General features: G+C 47.2%; 2 protein-coding genes across 3 annotated transcripts; one reads left to right on the top strand and one right to left on the bottom strand.

Annotated features, from left to right (window-relative positions):
- Window positions 1-390: 390 nt before the first annotated feature.
- On the bottom strand, window positions 391-13,570 carry DUSP3 (dual specificity phosphatase 3). Its single transcript, XM_004374319.3, has 3 exons — window positions 13,446-13,570; window positions 7,753-7,979; window positions 391-656 (listed from the first exon to the last, which is right to left on the bottom strand). The coding sequence occupies exons 1-3, from the start codon at window positions 13,568-13,570 to the stop codon at window positions 457-459; spliced, it is 552 nt and encodes a 183-aa protein (XP_004374376.1). The 3' UTR covers window positions 391-456.
- A 1,606-nt stretch (window positions 13,571-15,176) lies between these two features.
- Window positions 15,177-19,065, top strand: CFAP97D1 (CFAP97 domain containing 1). Of its 2 annotated transcripts, XM_004374318.1 has the most exons (6): window positions 15,177-15,328; window positions 15,866-15,936; window positions 16,440-16,558; window positions 17,530-17,653; window positions 18,150-18,206; window positions 18,848-18,967. In XM_004374318.1, the coding sequence occupies exons 1-5, from the start codon at window positions 15,205-15,207 to the stop codon at window positions 18,204-18,206; spliced, it is 495 nt and encodes a 164-aa protein (XP_004374375.1). In that variant the 5' UTR covers window positions 15,177-15,204; the 3' UTR covers window positions 18,848-18,967. The 2 variants fall into 2 exon arrangements, with proteins under 2 accessions (XP_004374375.1, XP_023584921.1); XM_023729153.1 differs by lacking the exon at window positions 17,530-17,653 and having other exon boundaries at window positions 15,205-15,328; window positions 18,150-18,210; window positions 18,848-19,065.
- The last annotated feature ends 3,680 nt before the right edge of the window (window positions 19,066-22,745 follow it).

Genomic DNA, 22,745 nt, shown 5'->3' with positions numbered 1-22,745 from the left:
ATCAGGGGCAAAGACATGGTGGGGAGAGAGGGACCTGTGTTTGCATAGTTCCCTCACTAGAGTTCAAGATGCCACCGTCCCCACTCAGGAGAGAAGCCAGGAGTGGGGCGAAGGTCATGAGGTGCCCCTGTAAGCGTCCACAGAGCTCCTGCCCTGGGTCACTGAGAAGCGTGCATGTCACAGGCCTGCCCCTCTGGGCCCCTGCCTTGGGGACAGGACATCACAAATTACAGGAACAGGACACATCAGGGAGCAAGGATGCACTTCTCAGCAAGCTTCTTTATGTGCTCCTCAGGGGAGAAGTGGCCCAGGGCTGTGTTGGGACAGACTCATTGGCAAGTGCCTGGTGATGCTAGGAGCAGGGTACACTGTGATTCTAAACATGGCGGCTTGGGACACTTACCCAGGGCCTCCCCTGTTGGCCTCTAGAGGAGAGGCAGTGGGGGCACCCTAGAGTTACAATTTCCCCTCCTTGACTAGTCTGTCATTGAGATGGCAGAGTTGGGCCAGAAAACCATCATTGGGGCCGATCTCACGGTTCTGCCTCACAATGCTCAGAGCAGACCTGACGTCCATCTTCTGACGCATCATGAGGTACGCGATGACTAGAGTTGGGGAGCGGCTGTAACCTTCGCGGCAGTGGACAAGCACCCGGCCTGTAAGAAACAGGGAAAACATCATGAGCTGGGATGTCCAGTCACATAATAACTCTAGTCCATGAAATGCAAACGAAAACCACAATGTGATGCCATTGCACACCCACCTAATGGCTAAAATGAAAAAGATGGAAAACACAAAGTGTTGGTGACGATGTGGTATTAGAGCTCTAATACATGGATGAAGCGGGTGGTGATTGGTACAACCACTCTGGAAGACTGTGTGGCTGTATCTACTAAAGCCGAACACACGCATCCCCTACGACTTAGTGACTCCACTTCCAGGTACATGCCCAGCAGGAATGTGTACACATGTTCACTAAAAGAAATGCACTAGAATGTTCATAGCTGCATATGATGTGTGTCTTCTTATCTGAAATCAACGCCAAATGTCTTCTCTGACACCAACTGCAACTAGTCATTTCTAGTCTCTTCTGTTGCGACACCAACTGCAATGCTGTTTTTCTGACCTTAACCACTCAGTTAGGTCAGATCTCACAGTCCTCTCCACTGCCAAGTCTGCCCAAGACTTGAGACGCCAGCCAGAAGTTCAGGGTTCCCAGGACACCCACACTTTGGACCAACTGGCTACAAATTCGGGGATTCCCACTACCCCCTCGGCTCCACAGGGCAGGCATGTCTGTCTGTTTTGCCCCCTGCAGCATCCCCAACACTTGGCAAATGAACAAAGGAATGAATGGCAAGGAGATGGTCAAGGGCATCATCAGAAAAGTCCCAGCAGGTCAGGGGGAGCCACTCTGAGCCATGATCTCTGCTTCTCTCTACCCCTACCCCAAGAGGTCCTCAGCACCTCTCACCTGCACCACCCCAACATCTCCAAACTGAGCTCTCTTGCTCTACTCTCACCACCACCAATCCACACACCTTTCTAAGTACAAATATGACCTGCCAACGTTTGTAGGGTAGCGGCTAGTCTCCAAGGTGTGGTTTACAAGGCCAGCTACCCATGGCTGACAGACCTTTCCATGCTTCTTCTCATCTCTGTGCCTTTGCATACATTGTACCCTCCATATGGAACATCCTCTCCCTGTTGGCTAGCTAGAAAACTCCTACTTGTACCTTAAGACACCATCACGTATTTCCATTGTCAGCATAGGGATTTAGAACCCAAATCTTTGAAGTCATATGAACCTGAGTTTAAATTTTAACTTGCCGGTTATTAAACTATTTAACTCACCTGACCTCAGTAAAGAGCCCTGGAGGCACAATGGTTAAAGCATGCAGCTGCTAACCGAAAGGTGGGCGGTTCAAACCCCCCAGCTGCTGCTCCGCAAGAGAAAGATGTGGCAATCTGCTTCTGTAAAGATTTACAGCCTTGGAAACCCTGTGGAGCAGTTTTACCCTGTCCAATAGGGTCTCTGTGACTGGGAATCGACTCAACAGCAATAGGTATGGTTTTGGTTTTTTAACCTCACAGTGCTTCAGTTTTCACATCTATGCTATTAATGCTCACTGCACAAATGGCTGTGAGATTAAACAAGACAATATATAAGGCTCTTAGGCTAGTCCCTGGCATACATGAGTATGCAATAAATATTCACCAACACTATGATTCCTCTGGTGGCACATAGTACATCCACTACTACAGCGTGTTATTATTGGCCACGCTCAGATCAACCCTGCTCTTCCAGAATGAGAATTCCTTAAGGGCAATGTCATGGATTAAACTGTGTCCCCCAAAAATGTCTGTCGGCTTGACTGGGTCATGATTCCCAGTATTGTATGATTGTGTAATCTGATGCGATTTCCTTATGTGTTGTAAACTCTATCACTATGATGAGGTTATATGTGAACTCATATGTTGTAAACTCTGTCACTATGATGAGGTTATACTGATGATGTCTACAAGATTAGATAGTGTCTTAATCCAATCTCTTTTGAGATATAAAAGAGAAAAGTGAGCAGATACACTTGGGAACCTCATACCACCAAGAAAGCAGCACCAGGGGCAGAGCGTGTCCTTTGGACCTAATGTTCCTGCGCAGAGAAGCTCCCAGACCAAAGGAAGATTGATGACACGGACCTTCCCCCAGAGCCAACGAAGAAAGCCTTCCCCTGGAGCTGATGTTCTGAATTTGGACTTGTAGCCTACTGGACTGTAAGAGAATAAACTCTTTTTTGAGGCCATCCACTCATAGTACTTCTGTTAGAGCAGCACTAGATGACTAAGACAGGCAATAACTGTGGACTATTGATTTTTGGATGCCCCCTACAATCTCTAGCACATGCTAGGTGCTCAAAAGATATTTGGTGACTAACCAAGTGAATGGTTACCCACGAGCGCCTCTATTGTTGTCAGGTGCCGTCGAGTCAGTTAGAGATCCTATGTACAACAGAACGAAATACTGCCCAGTCCTGTACCATCCTCACAACTGTTGCTATGTTTAAGCCCATTGTTTCAGCCACTGTGTCAACCCATCTCGTTGAGAGTCTTCCTCTTTTTTGCTGACCCTTTACTTTACCAGTTATGATGTCTGTCTTAGGCTGGGTTCTCCAGAGAAGCAAAATCAGTAAATGGTATAAATATATATAGAGAGAGATTTATATCAAGGAAATGGCTTATGCGATTACAGAGGCTGGAATGTCCCAAGTCCGTGGGTCAGGCTGGAGGCCTCTCCTGATTCACGTAGCTGCAGGGACTGGCAAACCAAAGATTGGCAGGTCAGACAGCAGGGCTCTGGATCACAGGCTGTGAAGACTGATGAATCCCAAGATTGGCAGGCAAGGCAGCAGGTAAGCTGATAGCTCAAGTCCCAAGAACCAGAGGTCAGATGAACAGGAGCCAGAGCAAGCAAAAACCTGCAAGCCTTGCCAGAAAGTCCATCTATATTGGACGCAGGCCACATACCCAACGAAACTCCCTTTCAACTGGTTGGCTACTCACAGCGGATCCCATCATGGAGGTGATCCCATTATATCAAATCTCATCACGGAGATGATCACATCATTATACAACTGCCAAACTACATCACGACTGCCAAACCACTGAGAATCATGGCCCAGCCAAGCTGACACACAACCTTAGTGACCACAGTCCACTCCTTGTCAACTTGGCACCTGTACACATCTCCTTAAACCATACATAACCTCGGAATAAAGACAAATTAAAGTAATACTTGCACCCAACACGATACAACTAACACACACATAACTGAAAACACACTAGCCCTGTTTACATCTTATATTTTATAAGAAAACAAAAATGTTTGATGCACACATACAAAGCAGAAATATTCATAACAATTACGGTCCTCTTTTCTGCAGCTGGGCACGCAGTCGTAACTAGTATTTAGAACTACCTTCTTCTACCACCTATTCCGTATTCCCTTTACCCTTAGCAAGCACCTCAGCTGGTCATGGTTCTTTGCTTAGTGAGTGACCCAAACCTTCATTCCTGAAGGGTCTGGGCCATTATGAATCATATCAGAATTGGGTTGCTGTAGTTTTCCATTGACCTTAATCACAGATCATGGTAGTACCAAGAGACGCCCTAAGGGATCTCCTGCATTCCAGACATACTCTTCTTTGCCTCCATTATGTAATACCAATCTGATTTCCTCTTGGTAATCAGGATCAATCACACCAGCCAATATGATAACTACTCTCCTTTTGAGAAACAGCTTTTGGCTTGTTACTGGGCCTTAGCAGAGACTGAACGCTTAACTGTGGGCCACCAAGTAACCCCGCGGCCTGAGCTTCCTGTCGTGAACTGGGTGTTGTCTGACCCACACAGCCATAATGTTGGACATGCACAGCAACACTCCATCATTAAGTGGAAGTGGTATATGATCAGGCTCAAGCAGGACCTGAAGGCACAAGTAAGTTGCATGAGGAAGTAGCCCAAATGCCCATGGTCTCCACTCCTGTCACATTACCTTCCATCTCCCAGTCTGCACCTGTGGCCTCATGGGGAGCTCCTTACGATCAGTTGACCAAGGAAGAGAAAACTCGTGCCTGGTTTACAGACGGTTTGGTGAGATATGCAGGCACCACTCGAAAGTGGACGGCGGCAGCACTACAGCCCCTTTCTGGGACCTCCCTGAAGGACAGTGGTGAAGGGAAATCCTCCCAACGGGCAGAACTTTGGGCAGTGCACCTGGTTGTTCACTTTGCTTGGAAGGAGAAATGGCCAGATGTGCGATTGTATACTGATTCATGGGCTTTAAGTCCCTGGATGGTCAGGGACTTGGAAGAAACATGATCGGAAAATTGGTGACAAGGAGGTATGGGGACGAGGTATGTGGACAGACCTCTCTGAATGGGCCAAAGAAGTGAAGATATTTGTGCCTCATGTGAATGCTCACCAAAAGGTGGCCTCAGCAGAGGAGGATTTTAACAATCAAGTGGTTAGGATGATGTGTTCTGTGGAAACCAGTCATCCTCTTTCCCTAGCCACTCCTGTCATTGTCCAATGGGCTCATAAAAGTGGTGGCAGGGATGCAGGTTATGCATGAGCTCAGCAACACTGACTTCCAGTCACCAAGGCCAACTTGGCTACAGCCACTGCTGAGTGCCCAGTGTGCCAGCAGCAGAGACCAATGCTGAGTTCCCGATATGGCACCATCCCTTGAGGTGATCAGCCAGCAACCTGATGCAGGTTGATTACATTCGACTGCTTCCATCGAGGAAAGGACAGCGTTTTGTTCTTACTGGAATAGACACTTACTCTGGATACGGATTTGCCTTTCCTGCATGCAATGCTTCTGCCAAAACCACCATCCATAGACTTAAAGAATGCTTTATCCACCGCCATGGTTTCCCACACAGCATCACCTCAGATCAAGGGGCCTCATGCCACCAAGAATGAACCAGGAGGACAGCATGTCCTTTGGACCCAGGGTCCCTGGGCTGAGACACTCCTAAACCACGGGAAGATCGATAACAAGGACCTTCCCTCAGAACTGAAAAAGAGAGAAAGCCCTCCCTGGGAACTGACTCCCTGAATTCGGACTTCTAGCCTCTCAGACTGTGAGAGAATAAATTTCTGCTTGTTAAAGCCAACCACTTGTGGTATATCTGTTATAGTAGCACTAGATAACTAAGACAATGTCCTTCTTCAGGGACTGGTCCCTTCTGATTACATGTCTAAGGTAAGTGAGATGAAGTCTTGCCATCCTTGCTTCTAAGGAGCATTCTGGCTGTACTTCTTCTAGGACAGATTTGCTCATTCTTCTGGCAGTCAATGGTATATTCAGTATTTTCACCAACACCATAATTCAAAGGCATCAATTCCTCTTCTGTCTTCCTTATTCACTGTCCAGCTTTCGCGTGCATATGAAGTGACTGAAAATGCCATGGCTTGGGTCAGGTGCACCTTAGTCCTTGAAGTGACGTCTTTTCTTTTTAACACTTTAAAAAGGTCTTTTGCAGCAGATTTGCCCAATGCAATACACCGTCTGATTTCTTGACTGCTGTTTCCATGTGCTTTGATTGCGGATCCAAGTAAAATAAAGAGAAATCTGCTATCACAGAGTCAAACATAGCCTCTTCTGCTCTTATCACCCCTCAAAACATCACTCTATTTTTTCCACACCTCTCAAATCAGGGAGCAGGAGTCTTCTACTTTGCTGCCCATTCACTCTCTGGCTAGTCTCCCCAAAGTATTCCGAGTGGGGTCTTCCCACCCCTGCCCTGAGAGTCAGTCCCTCTGCAAAGCAGCTACCTTCCCACCTGTAACATACCTAGTGTTCCCAGGTCACACAGAGCCCACCAGGGGAAGGGTCTTCAACCTCCCATCCTTCCAGAACCAGCCAGATGCCGCCTTCTCCACGAAGCCCCCCTTGATCTTCTGGTGGAAGGGACTACTCCCTCCTCTGAGGTTCCCTGATGATGGGCCCCTGGGTGCCCACGGTGCAGAGTCCTGCACACAGAGGAAGGCCAGGGTGTGTCTGGTGACTCACTTGGCCAGTCCATCTCAGGAGCACTTACACCTGGCATTAAAGCCAATGGAATTCACTTGTGTCCCTCATTTGGTAAGTATTTATGGTGCACCTACTATGTACCCGATGCTATGTTAGGTGCTGGGGAGATAGACAAGGGACACAGTGGACCAAACCTGAGAGCAGACTTCATAGAAGAAGTGGGGACACTTATACCCAGTGCTAAGTACAAGGTGGAGTTTGCCAGAGGAGAGGGTGGAAAAAGGCAGAGAGAGCTTTCCAGACTGAAGACCCTGGACTAAGACAGGCAGTCACAAAAAGTCAGGTTGTTCCTAGTTGTATGGAGAGAGGAAGTAAAGTCAGAGAGCTCTAAGTCCCCTGCATGAATGGCCAGTTAATATTATACAGGAAGAACAAAACGCATCCCCCTAACTGGCCCCCTGGTTTTCCATCAATATAGAAGGAGTTCAGTGCCACCAGAACGGAGGGAGCTGGGCTGAGCTAGGGGGCTGACAGGGACAGGACCGTGAAGGACTTGACAGTAAAGCCTACAGATTCCATTGTCTCCTGGGCCCCAGCTGTGGGCTATCCAGTGGTCTAGTAAACTCAGTTTACTAGAAATCGTTCGGTGGGGAGGCTGCTGGGCACAGAAGCGTCAGTGTAGCAGAGATAGGCTAGAATCCGGGGACAAGGCTGATCACGCCTCAGTGGGAGGTCATCTCCCCCTGAACGGTTTAGGGTGGGGAGAAGGAAGAGGCTGTAGGAAGCAGCAAAAGGTAAAGGGAGGAGCTGAAGGAAAAAACCTAAAAACAAAGGGCAAGCAGCCCAGCCTGCTCAGCTGCTGTCTGCCCTCTGGCTTTCTAGTATTCCTCTTCAGGATGTGCCAGCACCGCAGAGCTCTGCTTCAGTCTTAATTTATGCTCAGGAGCTGCAGAAAGCATTTTATAAGTGGCTGGAAAGCTACCCTCAAGCAAAATCAAATCAAACGCAAGGACCCCGGGACTGTCATCGTGGGTCATACGGGACCACTTGACAGACAGCCAAGTGAGTAGGGAGCCCTGACGCTCTCAGTCATTCACCACAAGAGATGGGAAGCCAGGGGGCTTCCAAGAGGAGGTCTGTGTGGGCCTGTTTTCTGGAAGGACAGTCCAGCCAAACCTGCCTCCCATTTTTTTCCTGGGCAGCAGGCCACTTACCATTCTTTTGAGCCAGGGCCTGGTCAATGAAGTCTGCAGCCTTTTCAAAGAAGGCGCTGAGGTTGAACTCCTGTGTGTCATTGGCCTTGATGCCCAGGTAGATGATGCCGGAGTCCTTGTAGAAGCTGGCACTGGTGTTGACATGCATGAAGGACCTGCCTTCAGCAGCGTTCAGGACATGGGTGATGCCCAGTTTCTGCAGCATGGGGATGTCTTGAGCCACAGACCTGCATAGGAGACAGCACAGGGGATGATAAATGGACGAACCGGTAGCCCCAAGGGGAAGAAGATAGGGAAGAAGCCAAGCCTTGTGGCAAAGCAAGGAAACCCACTCTAAATCTGTAAGAAAACCCAACACCTCTACAATAAAAAGACAAATAATCCATTTTAAAAATGAGCAAAGGAAATGAACAGACACTTCAAAGAAGACATTCAGGCAGCTAACAGACACATGAGGAAATGCTTGCGATCACTAGCCATTAGAGAAATGCAAATCAAAACTACAATGAGATACCATCTTACCCCAACATTACTGGCACGAATCAAAAAAAAACAGAAAATAACAAAAGTTGGAGAGGTTGCGGGCAGACTGGAACTCTTATGCACTGCTGGTGGGAATGCAAAATGGTACAACCACTTTGGGAAACGATATGAGGCTTCCTTAAAAAGCTAGAAATAGAAATACCATATGATCCAGCTCTCCCACTCCTAGGAATATATCCTAGAGAAATGAGAGCTGTCACATGAATAGACATATGCACACCATGTTCACTGCAGCATTATTCACAATAGCGAAAAGATGGAAACAACCTAAGTGTCTATAAACTCATGAATGGATAAGCAAACTATGGTACATACACACAAGAGAACACTACACAACAGTAAAGAACAATGATGAAATCTGCAAAACATCTCACAACATGGATGAATCTGGAAGGCACTATGCTGAGTGAAATAAGCCAGTCACAAAAAGACAAATACTATATGAGACCACTATTATAAAAACTCAAGAAAAGGTTTACACACAGAAAGAAACAATCTCTGATGGTCATGAGGGAGAGGAAGAGTGGGAAGGGAAAATCACTAACTAGATAGTAGATAAGCGGTACCTTGGGTGAAGGGTAGACAGTACACAATACTGGGGAAGTCAGCACAACTTGACCAAGGCAAGTCATAGAAGCTTCACAGACATAACCAAACTCCCTGAGGGACTGCGTTACTGGGATGAGGGCTGGGGACCACGGTCTTGAGGGCCATCTAGCTCAACTGGCATAACATAAAGAAAATGTTCTACATTTGACTGTGGTGATCAGCATCTGGGGTCTTAAAAGCTTGCGAGCGGCCATCTAAGATGCATCTACCGGTCCCACACCAGCTGGAGCAAAGGAGAATAAATAAAACCAAAGACACAAGGGAAAGATTAGTTCATAGGACTAATGGACCACAACTACCACAGCCTCCACCCGAGCCCAGAACAACTAGATGGTGCCCAGCTACTACCACGGACTGCTCTGACAGGGATCACAGTAGTGGGTCCCAGACAGAGTGAGAGAAAAATACAGAACAAAATTCAAATTCACCAAAAAAAAGACCAAGTCTGTTGGTCTGACAGAGACTGGAGAAACCCCAAGAGTATGGCCCCCAACACCCTTTTAACTTAGTACTGAAGTCACTCCCGAGGTTCAGCCTTCAGCCAAAGATTAGACAGGTCATAGGGTCTCTATGAGTTGGAATTGACTCAACAGCAATGGGTCATAGGGCAAACAATAACACGTAAGGAACGTGCTTCGTAGTTCAATCATGTATACGAGACTAAACGGGCACGCCAGCCCAAAAGCAAAGACAAGAAGGCAGGAAGAGACAGGAAAGCTGAACAAACAGAAACAAGGAACTGGAGTGGAGAAGGGGAGAGTATTGTGACACATCACGGGGTTGGCAACCAGTGTCACAAAACAACCTGTGTATTAATTGTTTAATGAGAAACTAATTTGCTCTGTGTCATGGATTGAATTATGTCCCCCCAAAAATGTGTGTATCAATTTGGCTAGGCCTTGATTCCCAGTATTGTGTGGTTGTCCTCCATTTTGTGATTGTAATGTTATGTTAAAGAGGATTAGGGTGGGATTGTAACACCCTTACTAAGGTCACATCCCTGATCCAATGTAAAGGGAGTTTCCCTGGGGTGGGCCTGCACCACCTTTTATCTTACAAGAGATAAAAGGAAAGGGAAGCAAGTGGAGAATGGGGGACCTCACACCACCAAGAAAGCAGTGCCCAGAGGAGAGCATGCCCTTTGGACCTGAAGTTCCTGTGCTGAGATGCTCCCAGACCAAGGGAAGGCTGATGTAGCACAAGGACCTTCCTCCAGAGCCAATGGAGAGAGAAAGCCCTCCTCTGGAGGTGACGGCCTGAATTTGGACTTGTAACCTACTAGACTGTGAGAGAATAACTTTCTCTTTGTTAAAGCCATCCAGTTGTGGTATTTCTGTTACAGCAGCACTAGATGACTAACACACTCTGTAAACTTTCACCTAAAGCAGAATAAAAAAAATTTTAAAAAGCAAGGAAACTCTCCATGGTCCGGCCCCTGCCAGCTTCTCCAGCTTCATCTCATGACCCTCCCCCAACTCCAGCCATATCTAATAACCAGCACCTTCTCCAAATAGACCAGGCGTTTCATGCCCATACTGTCCCCTCTGTCTGAAGTGCCCTCCCTCACCTCCACAGACATGCACCCTCTCGTCTTTCACCCTTCTGCAGTATTTCCCGATCTCCCTTCCGTTCCATGTGGCATCATGCTCCCTATACTGTGGTGGCTAAAAATGGACTCTGGAGCTGGACTGCCTGGGTCTGAGTCCAGCTCCGCCATGTACCAGTCAGGCAACCTCGAGCAAGTCATTTCTGTGCCTCAGTTTCCCTCTCCATAAATATAGAGACGATAATAATAGTACCTACTGAGGGCTAAATGAGCAATTTCATAGACAGAGCCTGACACGTCAACTGGTGTCAGCTACTATTCAAACAAGGAGCCCCGGTGGGACAGTGGTTAAGCAGCTAATTGAAAAAGTCAGTGGTTCAAACCCACCAGCCACTTTGTGGGAGGAAGATGTGGTAGTCAGCTTCCATACAGATTACAGCCTTAGAAACTCAATGGGGGAGTTCTATTCTGTCCTATAGGGTCGCTATGAGTCAGAATCAACTCAATGACAATGGGTCTGGTTTTTGATACTATTCGAACACTCTGCTGTGCTTTTTCGTTTCAATGTCCAGGCTGTGAGCTCCCTGAGGGAGGAACCCTGGCTGCTTCAGGTCTGTATCCCCAGAACCTACTATAGGACCTGGCAGACAGCAGGTGCTGAGTAAAAATGAGGTGGATGAGTGAAGAAGGAAATGGTCACGTGGTGGGCAGGCTATGTCCTTCCTTGGATTATCAAGGGCAGCAGCCCCTTTCTGCAACCCGCAGCGGGATCCTTTCTGCCACCCTCCACCAGCCACGTTTCTGGAGCTCTCCTGGGTGAGTTAGCACTTGGGGAGCAAGTGACCCCAGGAGAACTAAGGAGGTTACAAACGACTTGACTGAACAGTCAGATGGCTCCTTTATTTCCTCTCACAACAACATCCCAATTCAAATGGCAGTTAATACTTCGATTTATACTTCCTCCTACATGACCTCAATTGCCCTGTCCAGCAGCCCCCCAAGGAAAGAAGGATGGCACTGTCTCCATCTGACAGAGTTCAACTCTGGCCCTGACAGAACAGGAAGAAGGACGTGAATGTGCTCACACGGGCTGCTGAGTGGCAGAGCTGGGAGCAGACCTCGGTCTCTTGACACCCAGCCTGCTGTCTTCCACCCCCTCTACCTCTCAAGCCCACAGCAACTGCAAAACCCAGAGGCCCAGAAAGTGTGGCACACAGGCTCAGTCTCTGCCCAGTGTGAGGCCATGGATGGAGTCCTGGTTTTGCTAAGAGACTCCCGGTGGGTGGGGGAGCCCAAGTCAGCTCAGCACTAGGTGCTCAGTTGATCCTCCCTACTTAGCCACCCCCCACCCAGTCAAGGTCAGATTGGCCTGATGGAAAGGATGTGTTTTCTAGGGTGGTCATCAGTACTTGCCACTCTGGCTACCACCAGACATTCACAGCCTTGGTCCCCATTCGGAATGTGGTGACAGCAGTATCTTGTCAACGCACCCCCAGCGGAGTGTGCAAATTTCCCAAAAGAGCAGGGTTCCCCCTTGTGCCAAGGCCCACTTGCTGCTTGAGTGGTTGGGGGAAAGGGGTCCTCAGAACTTTGTAAGTACTGGGGCCTTTGGCTGAGACTCCGGGAGTCTGTTTTAGCTGTTGCTGCTCAGGACGCTGCACACAATTGTAAAGCAGTGGCCAAGGGAAAAATCAACAGTAAAATAATTAGCTTTGACGAGTCACTCCCATTCATCTCCCTTCTCTAATACTCATTCTTAACAGCCAACAAACTTATCAGTATCGTCATTACTATCACTAATACTAATGAGCATTATGCAGTGCCTGACACATAGTAGGTACTAATATGGTGAATGATGGAATGGATGAGACCCATCACTCATGAGGCTGGGATCCCCATTTGCATGGCAGTCCTTGGCAGGCTAAGCAGCAGGTACTAATCTGGGACAGAGGATACAAACATGAACACAACATTGATCCTCACAGTCCCTCAACCTCTCTGGGCCACCACTTCCTTCAGTGTCAAATGAGGAGTGAGTTAGTTCTAGGTTTCCAACACGCAGTTCTTGGGCCCATGGAGCTTATTAGGAAGTTAGTAACAGTCCTCACAGTCTCATGAAAATCACCCTAAGCCTTCCCCAGGCTTTACCCACGTGCTAATAATCTTTCTTTGCTTTGGGCTGCATTTCAGCACCTCTCAGAATGTTAACACTGACTCCTGTTGCTGAGAAATTCTTACTAGTAGTTTGCCTAACAGGAAAATTTTCCCGTTTTGCTAATAAGAACTTAGAAGCAATAAACAATAAATACATATCCTGGCTGTGAGAAAGTCAGGAGCCTTTTCTAGGTGATGGCTCCTTATGAGGTTTATCACTAGATCGTTCTAGAATCCCATGTAAATCAAATCCTATCCCGGGGGCGGGTGAAGGGACGCGGAAACTGCGGCCTAGCTCTCTGCACCCCTGGTTCAGAAGATTTCGATTCCCGGGTCCGAGCCTGCCCTGCCCGGAAAGTTCCAAGCCCGATTGTGACGTCAGCCCGTTGCCATGGCAGCGAAGGCAGACATTCCGCGGTGACCTCACTGCAGAACTAGGCAGCTGTCACATGACGCGCGGGCAGGAGACCGGCCGGGCGACGGCGGGCCACCTGTTCAATGAACATGGAAGTCCGGCCCCACCCAAGGCTGGGGCCCTACCGGGTGGCGGCTTCGGGCCGGACGCCGAGCTGGCCGGGCGGCCTACCGGGCCGCGGATTCCCCGGGCTCCATTCACCCGGCGAACCGGGGGCCGGTGCTGATCCCGGGCGGGGCCCTGCCCCTCCGTCCCACGCGCGGGGATTTGCCTTGGGCTCCCTTCCCTGGCCCCGCTGCAGCTCCGGGAAGGACAACCACGCCCGCGCTCCCCGACCTGCGCCTCCCGACACCCCGACTCTGGCTTTCGGGTGGGCGGGGCGCCTGGGGAGGGGCAGGCAGCTGGGGTTCAGTCGGAGTGACTCACGCATTGCCCACGTAGATCCTCGGGGTGACCTCGTTGCAGGGCTGGCTCGGAAGGCTGTAACAGCCGCTGCCGTCCGAAAGCAGATCGTTGAGGTCCTCCACTGAGAGCTCGCACGGGCGCGCCATGGCGGCGGCCGGGCCCTGCACGCCGGGGCAGGAGCGAGCGAGGGGTACAAGCGCCGGGTCAGCTGGGCTGGGGCTCCAGCGCCCAGACCCGCCCCGTCCCGCCCCTGGGGCGGGCCCCGCCATGCGCGGGAAGCTGCGGAGCGCCAGGCGCCGCAGCGCCCGCAGCCACCTGCGCTCCAATTTGCAGAAATACGGCGCCGCTAAGCGCCGAGCGAACACTCCGGAAGACCCCTGGGCCTGTCGCCGGGGGCAGTAATACCGCCACTCTGGAGTTTAGGGGTCCTTTCCCCACCATCAGCTAAGACATTATCTTTGTAAACTGGGAAGTGCAGTAACTTCGTTCACTGAACCAAATGCAGGACGCAATAAATGCTACTATTGACGGGGGTGCACCCACGTGTCGCTTAATTTTCTGGATAACAGGGACCCCCCGGGTTCCGTTTCTGAGCTCTAACTCCGCTGTGGACCAGCAGCGTTGACATCACCCAGGAGCTTGTTAGAAATGCAGAATCTCGGCTCCAGCCCAGACCTCCGGAATCAAAATGTGCAATTGACAAGATCCCTATGAAAATTAAAGTTTGAGAAGCCCTGCTCTGGGGCGCACCAGCTTCCAACATTCACTGAGAGTCCACATCGTGCTTAAAAGCTTGGAATCTATGCAATCAGGCTTGGAATTCTGACCCCGGGGAATGAACCTTTCAGAGCCTCACTTTACTGGAAAATGAGCATAATAATAATACCACCTAACTCCGAGGGTTGTTGGAAAGGTTAAATGTGACATTCAAGGAAAGCGCCCAGGATGACATACTGAGCACTCAGTGTTAGCGCTTCCTTTCATCATCAGCAAACATACTGAGCACCTGCTATGTGCTACACCTGTGCTAGTGTGGAGCTGAATCAGGTTCTTTTGCAACGCTTTCTGGAGCAGCTTCCAGCCCACTCTGAGCCACACAGTGCCCACAACTCTGCATTTACTGAACTCCCAATATGTGCAAAAAACACAGTCTCTGTCCTTGAAGAAAGGACTCTCCCTCACTGCCAGGAAGATGCAGACGCCCTTCCTAAAAGAGCAAATATGGTCCCTGGAATTCAGGAAACCGACATCCTGAGTCCAGCTCTGCCACTGATTTGCTATGTGTTCTTGGGCAGCTTCGTTGCTGCTCTGGATTTTAGTTGCCTCATCTGCAGAATGAAGGAATTGGATTAGGTTATCTTAAAGGTCATCTTTCACCCCCAAAAAGCTGTGGTCTCACACTTTCAGGGAAACCAGTGCAAGAGAGACTACTCAGTTTATAGCCCCAGATATGGAACCAAGGTTGGAATTTCTTTACCTGTGCATTCTCTCCCCTCCCAGTAGGCCGCATCTTTTCCTTCCGGTGTTAGTGGCATCTGCAGACCAGGCAGGCGGGAAAGCTTCCTAGTAGTCCCTTGCCCCTCATCTTGACTTGGACCTAGGTTCGCATTCAAGACAGCAGCCCAGGGACAGCCAGGCAGGCTCTGCTGTGCCTATGCCTTTCCTGACACCTGTCCCTGATGTCATAACTGGGTAACTATGACAACCTTTTATGGGACAGTTAAGCACTTCACAGAGGAGCCTGGGCGCCTCATTTCTGAAGTGAGATTAGGAAGAGAAGATGAATAATTCCTTGGATTACCTGGCCTACCCTGTAATTGTCTCTAATCACAGGCAAAGCACAACCTTCAGGAGGAAACTGGACTTTGGCCACTATATATCTCACAAGAATAGAATACAAATAGGTACGTGGGCAGTTTGGGCTGGCTATTGCTATTAGGGGTTCTGGAAAGGTCCACCCACAGAGATACTGACAGTAAACCAGCCCAGTACACAGATTTGCAATGATATAACCTTATCTGCTGAGTTTGGTTAAGTGACAAAATTCATCTTACACCAGGGAATTCATCTGATGGAAACAGCCATTTAATGTCTTAAAGCCAAAGTAACCTAGAAGAGAACAGGACTTCAGCACCCAATAGATAGCCTAGTAACATTAGGAGGGGGTGGGAGAGAGCTCTTTCGTTGGATTAGCAGGACATTTATCTCTGTAAATTTTACTTTTTCTAGCCCTCCTCATTCTTTCTTTTCTGCTCAAAACTCTTCAAAGGTGTCAATTGGAGAAATTAAACCAGACTAAAATTCTTGAACTGGATTAAGCTCAGAATTCAAAATCATAAAGTTTACTTGTTGGCGTCCTTATCTAGTATGTTAGCAGGTTTTCTGAGGCTGCTCTGAGGACTCCTGTGTGATAACGTGGCTCTCTTATCCCTCTTCTCTAGTGAAGCCTGCTGTTGACACCAAACCTCCAGCAGCGCACACACATCACATTTTAAAATTGAGCAAACTACAGGTATTTGTTCTTGTCATCTGCAGATGCATTTTACTAATTTTTCTCTATGTCCTGGAGTCCCTGGTGAATGCAATTCGCTGCTAAGTGAAAGGTTGGTGGTTCAGGTCCATCCAGAGGCACCTCAGAAGCAAGGCCTGGCGATATACTTCCAAAAAATCAGCCATCAAGAACCCTACGGAGCACATTCCTACTCTGACACACATAGGGTTGCCATGAGTCAGAGGTGACTGGACACAAACCAAACAGCATGGTTGGTTGGTTGTTATCTCTGTCCTGAAGAGTCTGATGTCCCGGAGCCTTCTAAATACCCACCTGACCCAAAGATTTATGAATACACCGCCTCCCCCTCCACAGCACCCCTAGTTTCCTAATCTCTTTTCCCAGTCTCCGCAGTGGCCACTCAGTTTGCCCCTTTGCCGCTTCCCCAGAGAAGGTGATGCTAAGCCATTGTGTGTTGGAGCAGTGTAGTGATGTCATCATGGTGGGGTGGGGTTTCTTACCAGGGTGAACAAAAGAGAATCGACAAAATCGAATATGAAAACAAGCAACTGTGTCAGAAAATCGCAAATGCCCACCGCGGCCCCGCCAAGGTGGACTGTTGGAACGAGTACTTTTCCAAGAGGTAGTGTTCTTCCTCTTCATTTCTGGAAAGTCTTAGCCCCTTGTTGCGTTTTAGTGCTAGGATCCCCCAAGGGAGAGAAACACTTAAGGGAAGTGATCTTGAGGGAACACCAGAGAGACCATATTAAGGAGAATGAAAACTACAGACAATGGGGCCCTTTCTCCAGCTCTAAAGAGCTATTTCTTCTCATCTAAGAGACAGGTCTAGAGTTTGTCGTAAGAATACACTGAATACTTTTGTAAAATGATGACATAGCTGTGACTGTGACACAGCATTCTTAAAATCAGTTCCACAAATCCTTTCCTGACCACCTACCATGTGCTAGGCAACTGGAATACAGACAGATGAGAGATATATTTCCTAACTTCAAAGAACTCCTGGCCTGGTTGGGGAGACATTTATATAAATAATAACAACGCAGTGTGATTAGGGCCAAAGAATTTAGCAAGGGCAAGAATTCAGTGGGTGTGTATGGGTGTGTGTGGGTGTGTACGCAGGAGCATCCAGATGCCTTGCCTGTATTCTTGATTATCTGAACAGAGTTGAAAGCTGAGGAGAGTGAGGTGACCGGAAGCTTGTCTCCAGCCATTTGCGATGTAGACCTCCCTGGATCACATAAACCTGAGAGTCTCAATCCTGGGTTCACATTACAACCACCTGGGAATGTTTACAAAATACAAATGCCCAGGCCCCACCCCCGACCCATCAAGTAGAATCTTCCAGTAGCAGGCAGCTGGGTTGAGAACCACTGATGTAAACCTGCAAATGCTTCGCAGGTTTCCCACAGCACAGTGCGGTTCAACAGCCAGGCAAAGCCAAGTATGCTGAGGCCTCAGGGTTCAGGGGGACAGTGTACAGCCCACCTGGAGGCAGCCTGCATTTACGACATCATGACTTCCTCTCCTCCCCCACTCCCATCCGGGAAGAGCTTTTTTCTTCTTCACGCATCTCAGGGTTTTTGTGTTTTTCAGCTTAAACCGAGAAACAAGGAACCGGGAGCTAGTGAGAATCACCATGGAAAACCAGGGCATTTTGAAGAGGCTTGGCGATCGTAAACCCCACTATGACCGCAGGGCATCCGAGAGAGACTGGCAGGCACGTGGGCACTCTTGTTATTCCCATGCACACACACACGGTTCCTGTGTTCAGAGTAAAGAGGGTCTAAGGAGGGACGCCTGGGCAGCTGACAGCCAGATCCTGTGAAATGCAACAATGATTCAACGACAAACCACCCAAAGCAAGCAGAGCTAACAATGCAAGCAAACAGCTAAGGAAATCTCCTTGGTGGCAAAGCTGTTATGTATCCATTTCAGCAACTAGTTTATAGCCTCATCCCTCATCCCTTCATTCATTCAGAAAGGCAGAATGTACACGGGGAGAGGAGGGTGGGTACAGGATTCAATTTGGGGTTGCTTTGCTTCAGTTCGGAATGACCCTTCCAAAAAAAAAAAAGCCATCTCCAGTGTTTTAAAATACCTGCAATCTGTGGCTTTGGTCTGTAAACCTTTTCTTAGCCATCCTTAGGATTTAAAACTTCAGCTTTAGCACCAGCCCTCTGGCACTGAAATAAATCTAACTTTTTTCCTTTAAGAATTCAAGGCGCTATATCAGAAATACAACAAGGTACCTTCTCTCCCGAGATGAATAGGTATGTCTTAACACGGCTGCTCCTGACCACAGAACACAGTAATCCTAGCTGACACAAAAGCCCTAATAACCGTATGGATGGAGAACTAGGGGCCCAGTTAAGGGGATGACTTCTGCTCTTCTCATGTAATATTGACTGGCCGTTCAGCGGGGGACTGAGAACTCTCCATACAGCTAGGAAATGACATTGTCTTTTTTTTCTTTTCTTCTAAATTTCGTTTATTTTGTTGTAGAGAATATACACCATATACCGATGTGCAAAACATACACCAATGCAACAGTTCCTACGTGTGCAGACATTGTCTTCTGTCATTAGCTTTGAGATTTTCTCATCCCATTTAGTTGGTCATCAGCTTTGAGGAGAAGTGATTTGTTCCAATCAGACATAAACAGGAGGCTTGAATGCTTGTTTTCCACATTTCATTTTCTCTTGGCTTTAATGTTGTGCCAAAGTTATATATGGGTTTCCGTCACTATTCAAAAGTATGGCCAGCTTGGCATTTTGTATTATTTAGTGTTATTAGGAATGACTAAGTGTTTTTGTTTTGTTTGAGGGGTGGGGATAAGTGGACACCCAGGCTTTCCAAAGAACAGTTCTGTATAATTAATGCTTCTCCCCATCTCACTCCCACTAAATACAAGGTTCGTCACCACGGAAAAAAATACAAGGCGGCCCTAGGATTTCTTAGCTGCTTAGAATCTCAAGACACTCCCAAGCGGCTGAATGCTCAGTCTTAGGATGCTACAATAAAGCTTGGAACATAAAATGAGTAAGTTACATTAAAGGTACCCAAAGGTTTTAAATCCTCATCCCAATCTGGAGACGGAATGAGGGAGGAAGAAGGAAAGATGCATTTTTATTTGGGGCTTTGCAAAGAACTTTTAACACTGGGGAGAGAGAGAGAGAGACAGCGAGAGAGAGAGAGAAACAGCGAGAGAGAGAGAGAGAAACAGCAAGAGAGAGAGAGAGACAGCGAGAGAGAGAAAGAGAGACAGCGAGAGAGAGAAAGAGAGACAGCGAGAGAGAGAGAGAGAGAGAGACAGAGAGAGAGAAACAGCGAGAGAGAGCGAGAGAGAGAGAGAGAGAGAGAGAGAGAGAGAAAACTCTATAAACTCTTTCAAACACATACATTCACCACCATCCTGGGGGGAAGAAAAGGGGCGGGGTGAGATGGTCCAGCCACAAGTTCAACAATCAAAAAGGGGATAAAAACACATGACAAAATTAAGGTTCAGACAAAACAGGGAACAAATGTCATTATTTGTCAATACACAAAACTGGAAAAGAATGCTTTGTTGAAATTTCCATGTACGCTATTCATTTATGGGGCAGCAACAGTCAAACTGTCAAAAATATCTAAAAACACATGATGAGACAATGCTGCATGATTGGTCCTGCTGACTTTGAGTCTGACTTTTTTTTTTTTACTTTTTATTTTGAAATAATTATGGATTCACAGGAAGTGCAAAGGAATGTACAGGAAGGTCTCACGCATCCTTCACCCATCCTCCCCTAATGGTTATACCTTACGTAACTATATTACAATCCCAAACCAGGAAATCGACGTTGGTACACTCCATATAGCATATTGGATGTGCACCGTTTGTGGAAGTGTGTGTTTAGCATTTTGCAATTTTATCACGTGTAGCTTCGTGTAACCACCACCACATTCAAGATACTTAACTGTACCGTCATCGAAAGACTCCCTCGTGCCACGCTATTAGCCACAGCCACTCTTCCCCCCGCCCCCATTCCTAACCCCTGACAATCACTAATCTGTTCTCCGTCTCTACAATTATGTTATTTCATGAATGGAATCATGCAGTATGTATCCATTTGAGATTGGCTTTTTTCATTCAGTATGGTTTCCTTGCAGTTCATCCAAGTTGTGGCATGTAGCAATAGTTCATTTCTTTTTATTGCTGGTATGAATGTGCCACAGATTGTGTAACCATTCACCCACTGGAGGACATTTGGGTAGTTCCTAGTTTTTTGGCTATTACAAATAAAGCCATGCACTTTGGTGTACAAGTTTCTGCATGAAAGTCTCCAGGATAAACAAGAGAGCAATTTCTGAGTCCTATGGTAAGTCCTTTTTTTTTTTTTAGTTTTAAAAGGAACTGCAAAATTATTTTCAAAAGTGGCTGCACTATTTTACATTCCCACCAGCCATTTATGAGTGATCCAGTTTCTCCACAGCCTTGTCAGCATTTGATGTTATCAGCATTTTTTGGTTTTGATACGTGTGTAGTGATATCCCATCGTGGTTTTAATTTCTCTAATGGCTAATGACGCTGAACATCTTTCATATGCTTATCTGCCATCTGTGTATCCTCTTTAGTGAAATGTCTGTGTATGTCTCTTGCCCATTTTATAACTGAATTGCTTGGGGATTCTTTTTAACATTGAATTTTGAGAATTCTTTATATATTCTAGATACAAGTCTTTTGTCAGCTATGTGGTTTGCAAATATTTTCTCCCAGTCTGTAATGTCTGTGCATCCTCTTTAACAGGGTCTTTCACAGGCAAAAGCTTTTCATTTTGATGAAGTCCAATTTGTTAATGATGGAACTGTTCTGTGTCTTGACTGTATCAGTGTTAATAGCCTTGTGATATTATACTATAGTTTTGCATGAGGGGAAACGGTAAGGAGTACATGTGATCTAGCTGTATTATATCTTACAACTGCATGTGAATCTATAATTATCTCAAAATAAAAAGTGTAATTTAAAGAAAAAAAATCAGTATGTCCAAATATAAATTATTAACTCTGGCTCCAGCTAACCTCAGTTAGAGGAACTACCATTCTTTCAGACATCTGGGCTAGAAATCGGGGGGTCACCCTTTACTTCACCCGCTCTCTCTCATCCTTCCCCCCTCCCTGTTATGTGCTGTCAAGTCGATTCCAACTCACAGTGACCCTGTAAGACAGAGTAGAACTGTGCATACAGTTTCCTAGGCTGTAATCTTTACGGTAGCAGATCACCGAATCTTTTCTCCAGCAGAACCACTGGGCTGCTAACCAAACAGCCGACCTTTCCGTTAGCAGTCAAGTGTTAAATTAACCACTGAGCCACCATCTAACTCCCCCTCCCTACGTATCTTAAATATATAAGTCCTACTTCTCAATCTCTGTATGTGCTATTGTCAATATTTCAGGTACTTGTGATTTATGGCTAGTGTTACTGATGCAAAAATATGCCCGTATCACTTTCTAGCTTGACATCTTCAGTGACTTACCATTCCTTCCAGAACGAGCCATAGCTTTAAATATGACATACAAGGCACTCCATGATTCCCCCACCCCACCTGTGCCGCCTCTATCAATATGAATTCTTAGTTTCAAGCAACAGAAACTGAGTCTGCAGTGAAATAATTTATTAAAAGAAAATGAATTCATTCTCAATACCTCCTAGAAAACTGCAGAACCAGGCTTCAAGCTGCACATCCAGGAACAGCACCCACAATCTTGCAGTAGGACTGGCCTGGAAGTGCTGTGGGCCTTACTGCTACCGCCATTTCAGCTAGAACTAGATCTTACTAAACCGGTACTGCTGCCTTTGAAAAGTCCTCATTGTCCCTGCGGTTCTGTGTCCCCAGTCCCCAATTCCAAACCACTGAAGGTGTACCGGATTGGCAGAATGAGTCTTGGAATTAGCATTGACACATGTTCCACCAATATATATTTGTAAGCAGGTGTATTTTTTGGAACAACACTCTTCTGTCTCTGGGACCCTTTCCTTTCTATCCCCACAGATCCAGTAGCACACGAACAGCTGTAGACACGGCTTGCTTTGGGGGGTGGGGAAGCTACTTCGACAGGAAATAAAGCAGGCACCACATTCTCATGCCTTGCTTCATAATATATGACAAGAATTACTACCATTTCATCTGACGATTATGTAGAAATATTAAATAGCACAACATGTCTGTTGAGTGGTATGAAGCTCAAAATAAAGTGAACTCATGTCGTGTGGTGTTCACCCACTGTGTGCCAGCACTAGAGGAAAAGCCACCCAGGTGGGACTTACTCAGTGGTAGTTAGGGTCTCCACCACGGTGTCTTGCTAGGGGATTTTAAAAGTGATTTTGACCATGTGTGTTTTCTGCCTTATGAGCTGACTTTGGATCCTGGCTCCCCTGTATAACACACAACTTCGTATGTGCCATTCACACTTCAAGGGGCGGTCCCCCTCCTTGTCCTGGTTCTCTGCTGAACAACTCAAGACCAGTTTCACTTGATAAGAATCCAGTTTCTGTAGGTATGAAGAAGTCCCCATGCTTTTGCTAGAAAGTTCTGTAGAATGTGATTCTATTAGGTGGACCGACCAGGTTACTGAGCTATAGAGTTGTGAAGGTGTCCTTCTGTATGAAGGAAAAGTAGAAATTTCTAAATGAGCAGCAAACCTTCTCCCTGATGCTTCCCTTTAACCTGGTCTCCTCTTCTTCTCGTGAGTAAAAGGGCTTGAAAGTTTACACCCATGTAAGCAGTCTCTTTTCGGTCTTAGAAGTTATGGCCACACTGTCTATGATTGTAAAT

This window comes from Trichechus manatus, unplaced genomic scaffold (genome assembly GCF_000243295.1).
Source record: "Trichechus manatus latirostris isolate Lorelei unplaced genomic scaffold, TriManLat1.0 scaffold00028, whole genome shotgun sequence".
NCBI classification, from domain to species: domain Eukaryota; kingdom Metazoa; phylum Chordata; class Mammalia; order Sirenia; family Trichechidae; genus Trichechus; species Trichechus manatus.
Note: the sequence above shows the minus strand (reverse complement) of the source record. Positions and strands in the feature narration are given on the sequence as shown.

Coding starts and splice junctions, on each gene's coding strand:
- DUSP3 (XM_004374319.3), bottom strand. CDS start 13,570: ATGGCGCGCCCGTGCGAGCTCTCAGTGGAGGACCTCAACGATCTGCTT. Junction 7,980..13,445: donor AGGATCTACGTGGGCAATGC/GTGAGTCACTCC, acceptor TCTCCTATGCAG/GTCTGTGGCTCAAGACATCC. Junction 657..7,752: donor GGCCCTGGCTCAAAAGAATG/GTAAGTGGCCTG, acceptor TGTTTCTTACAG/GCCGGGTGCTTGTCCACTGC.
- CFAP97D1 (XM_004374318.1), top strand. CDS start 15,205: ATGAATAATTCCTTGGATTACCTGGCCTACCCTGTAATTGTCTCTAAT. Junction 15,937..16,439: donor TAAAATTGAGCAAACTACAG/GTATTTGTTCTT, acceptor GTTTCTTACCAG/GGTGAACAAAAGAGAATCGA. Junction 16,559..17,529: donor AACGAGTACTTTTCCAAGAG/GTAGTGTTCTTC, acceptor TGTGTTTTTCAG/CTTAAACCGAGAAACAAGGA.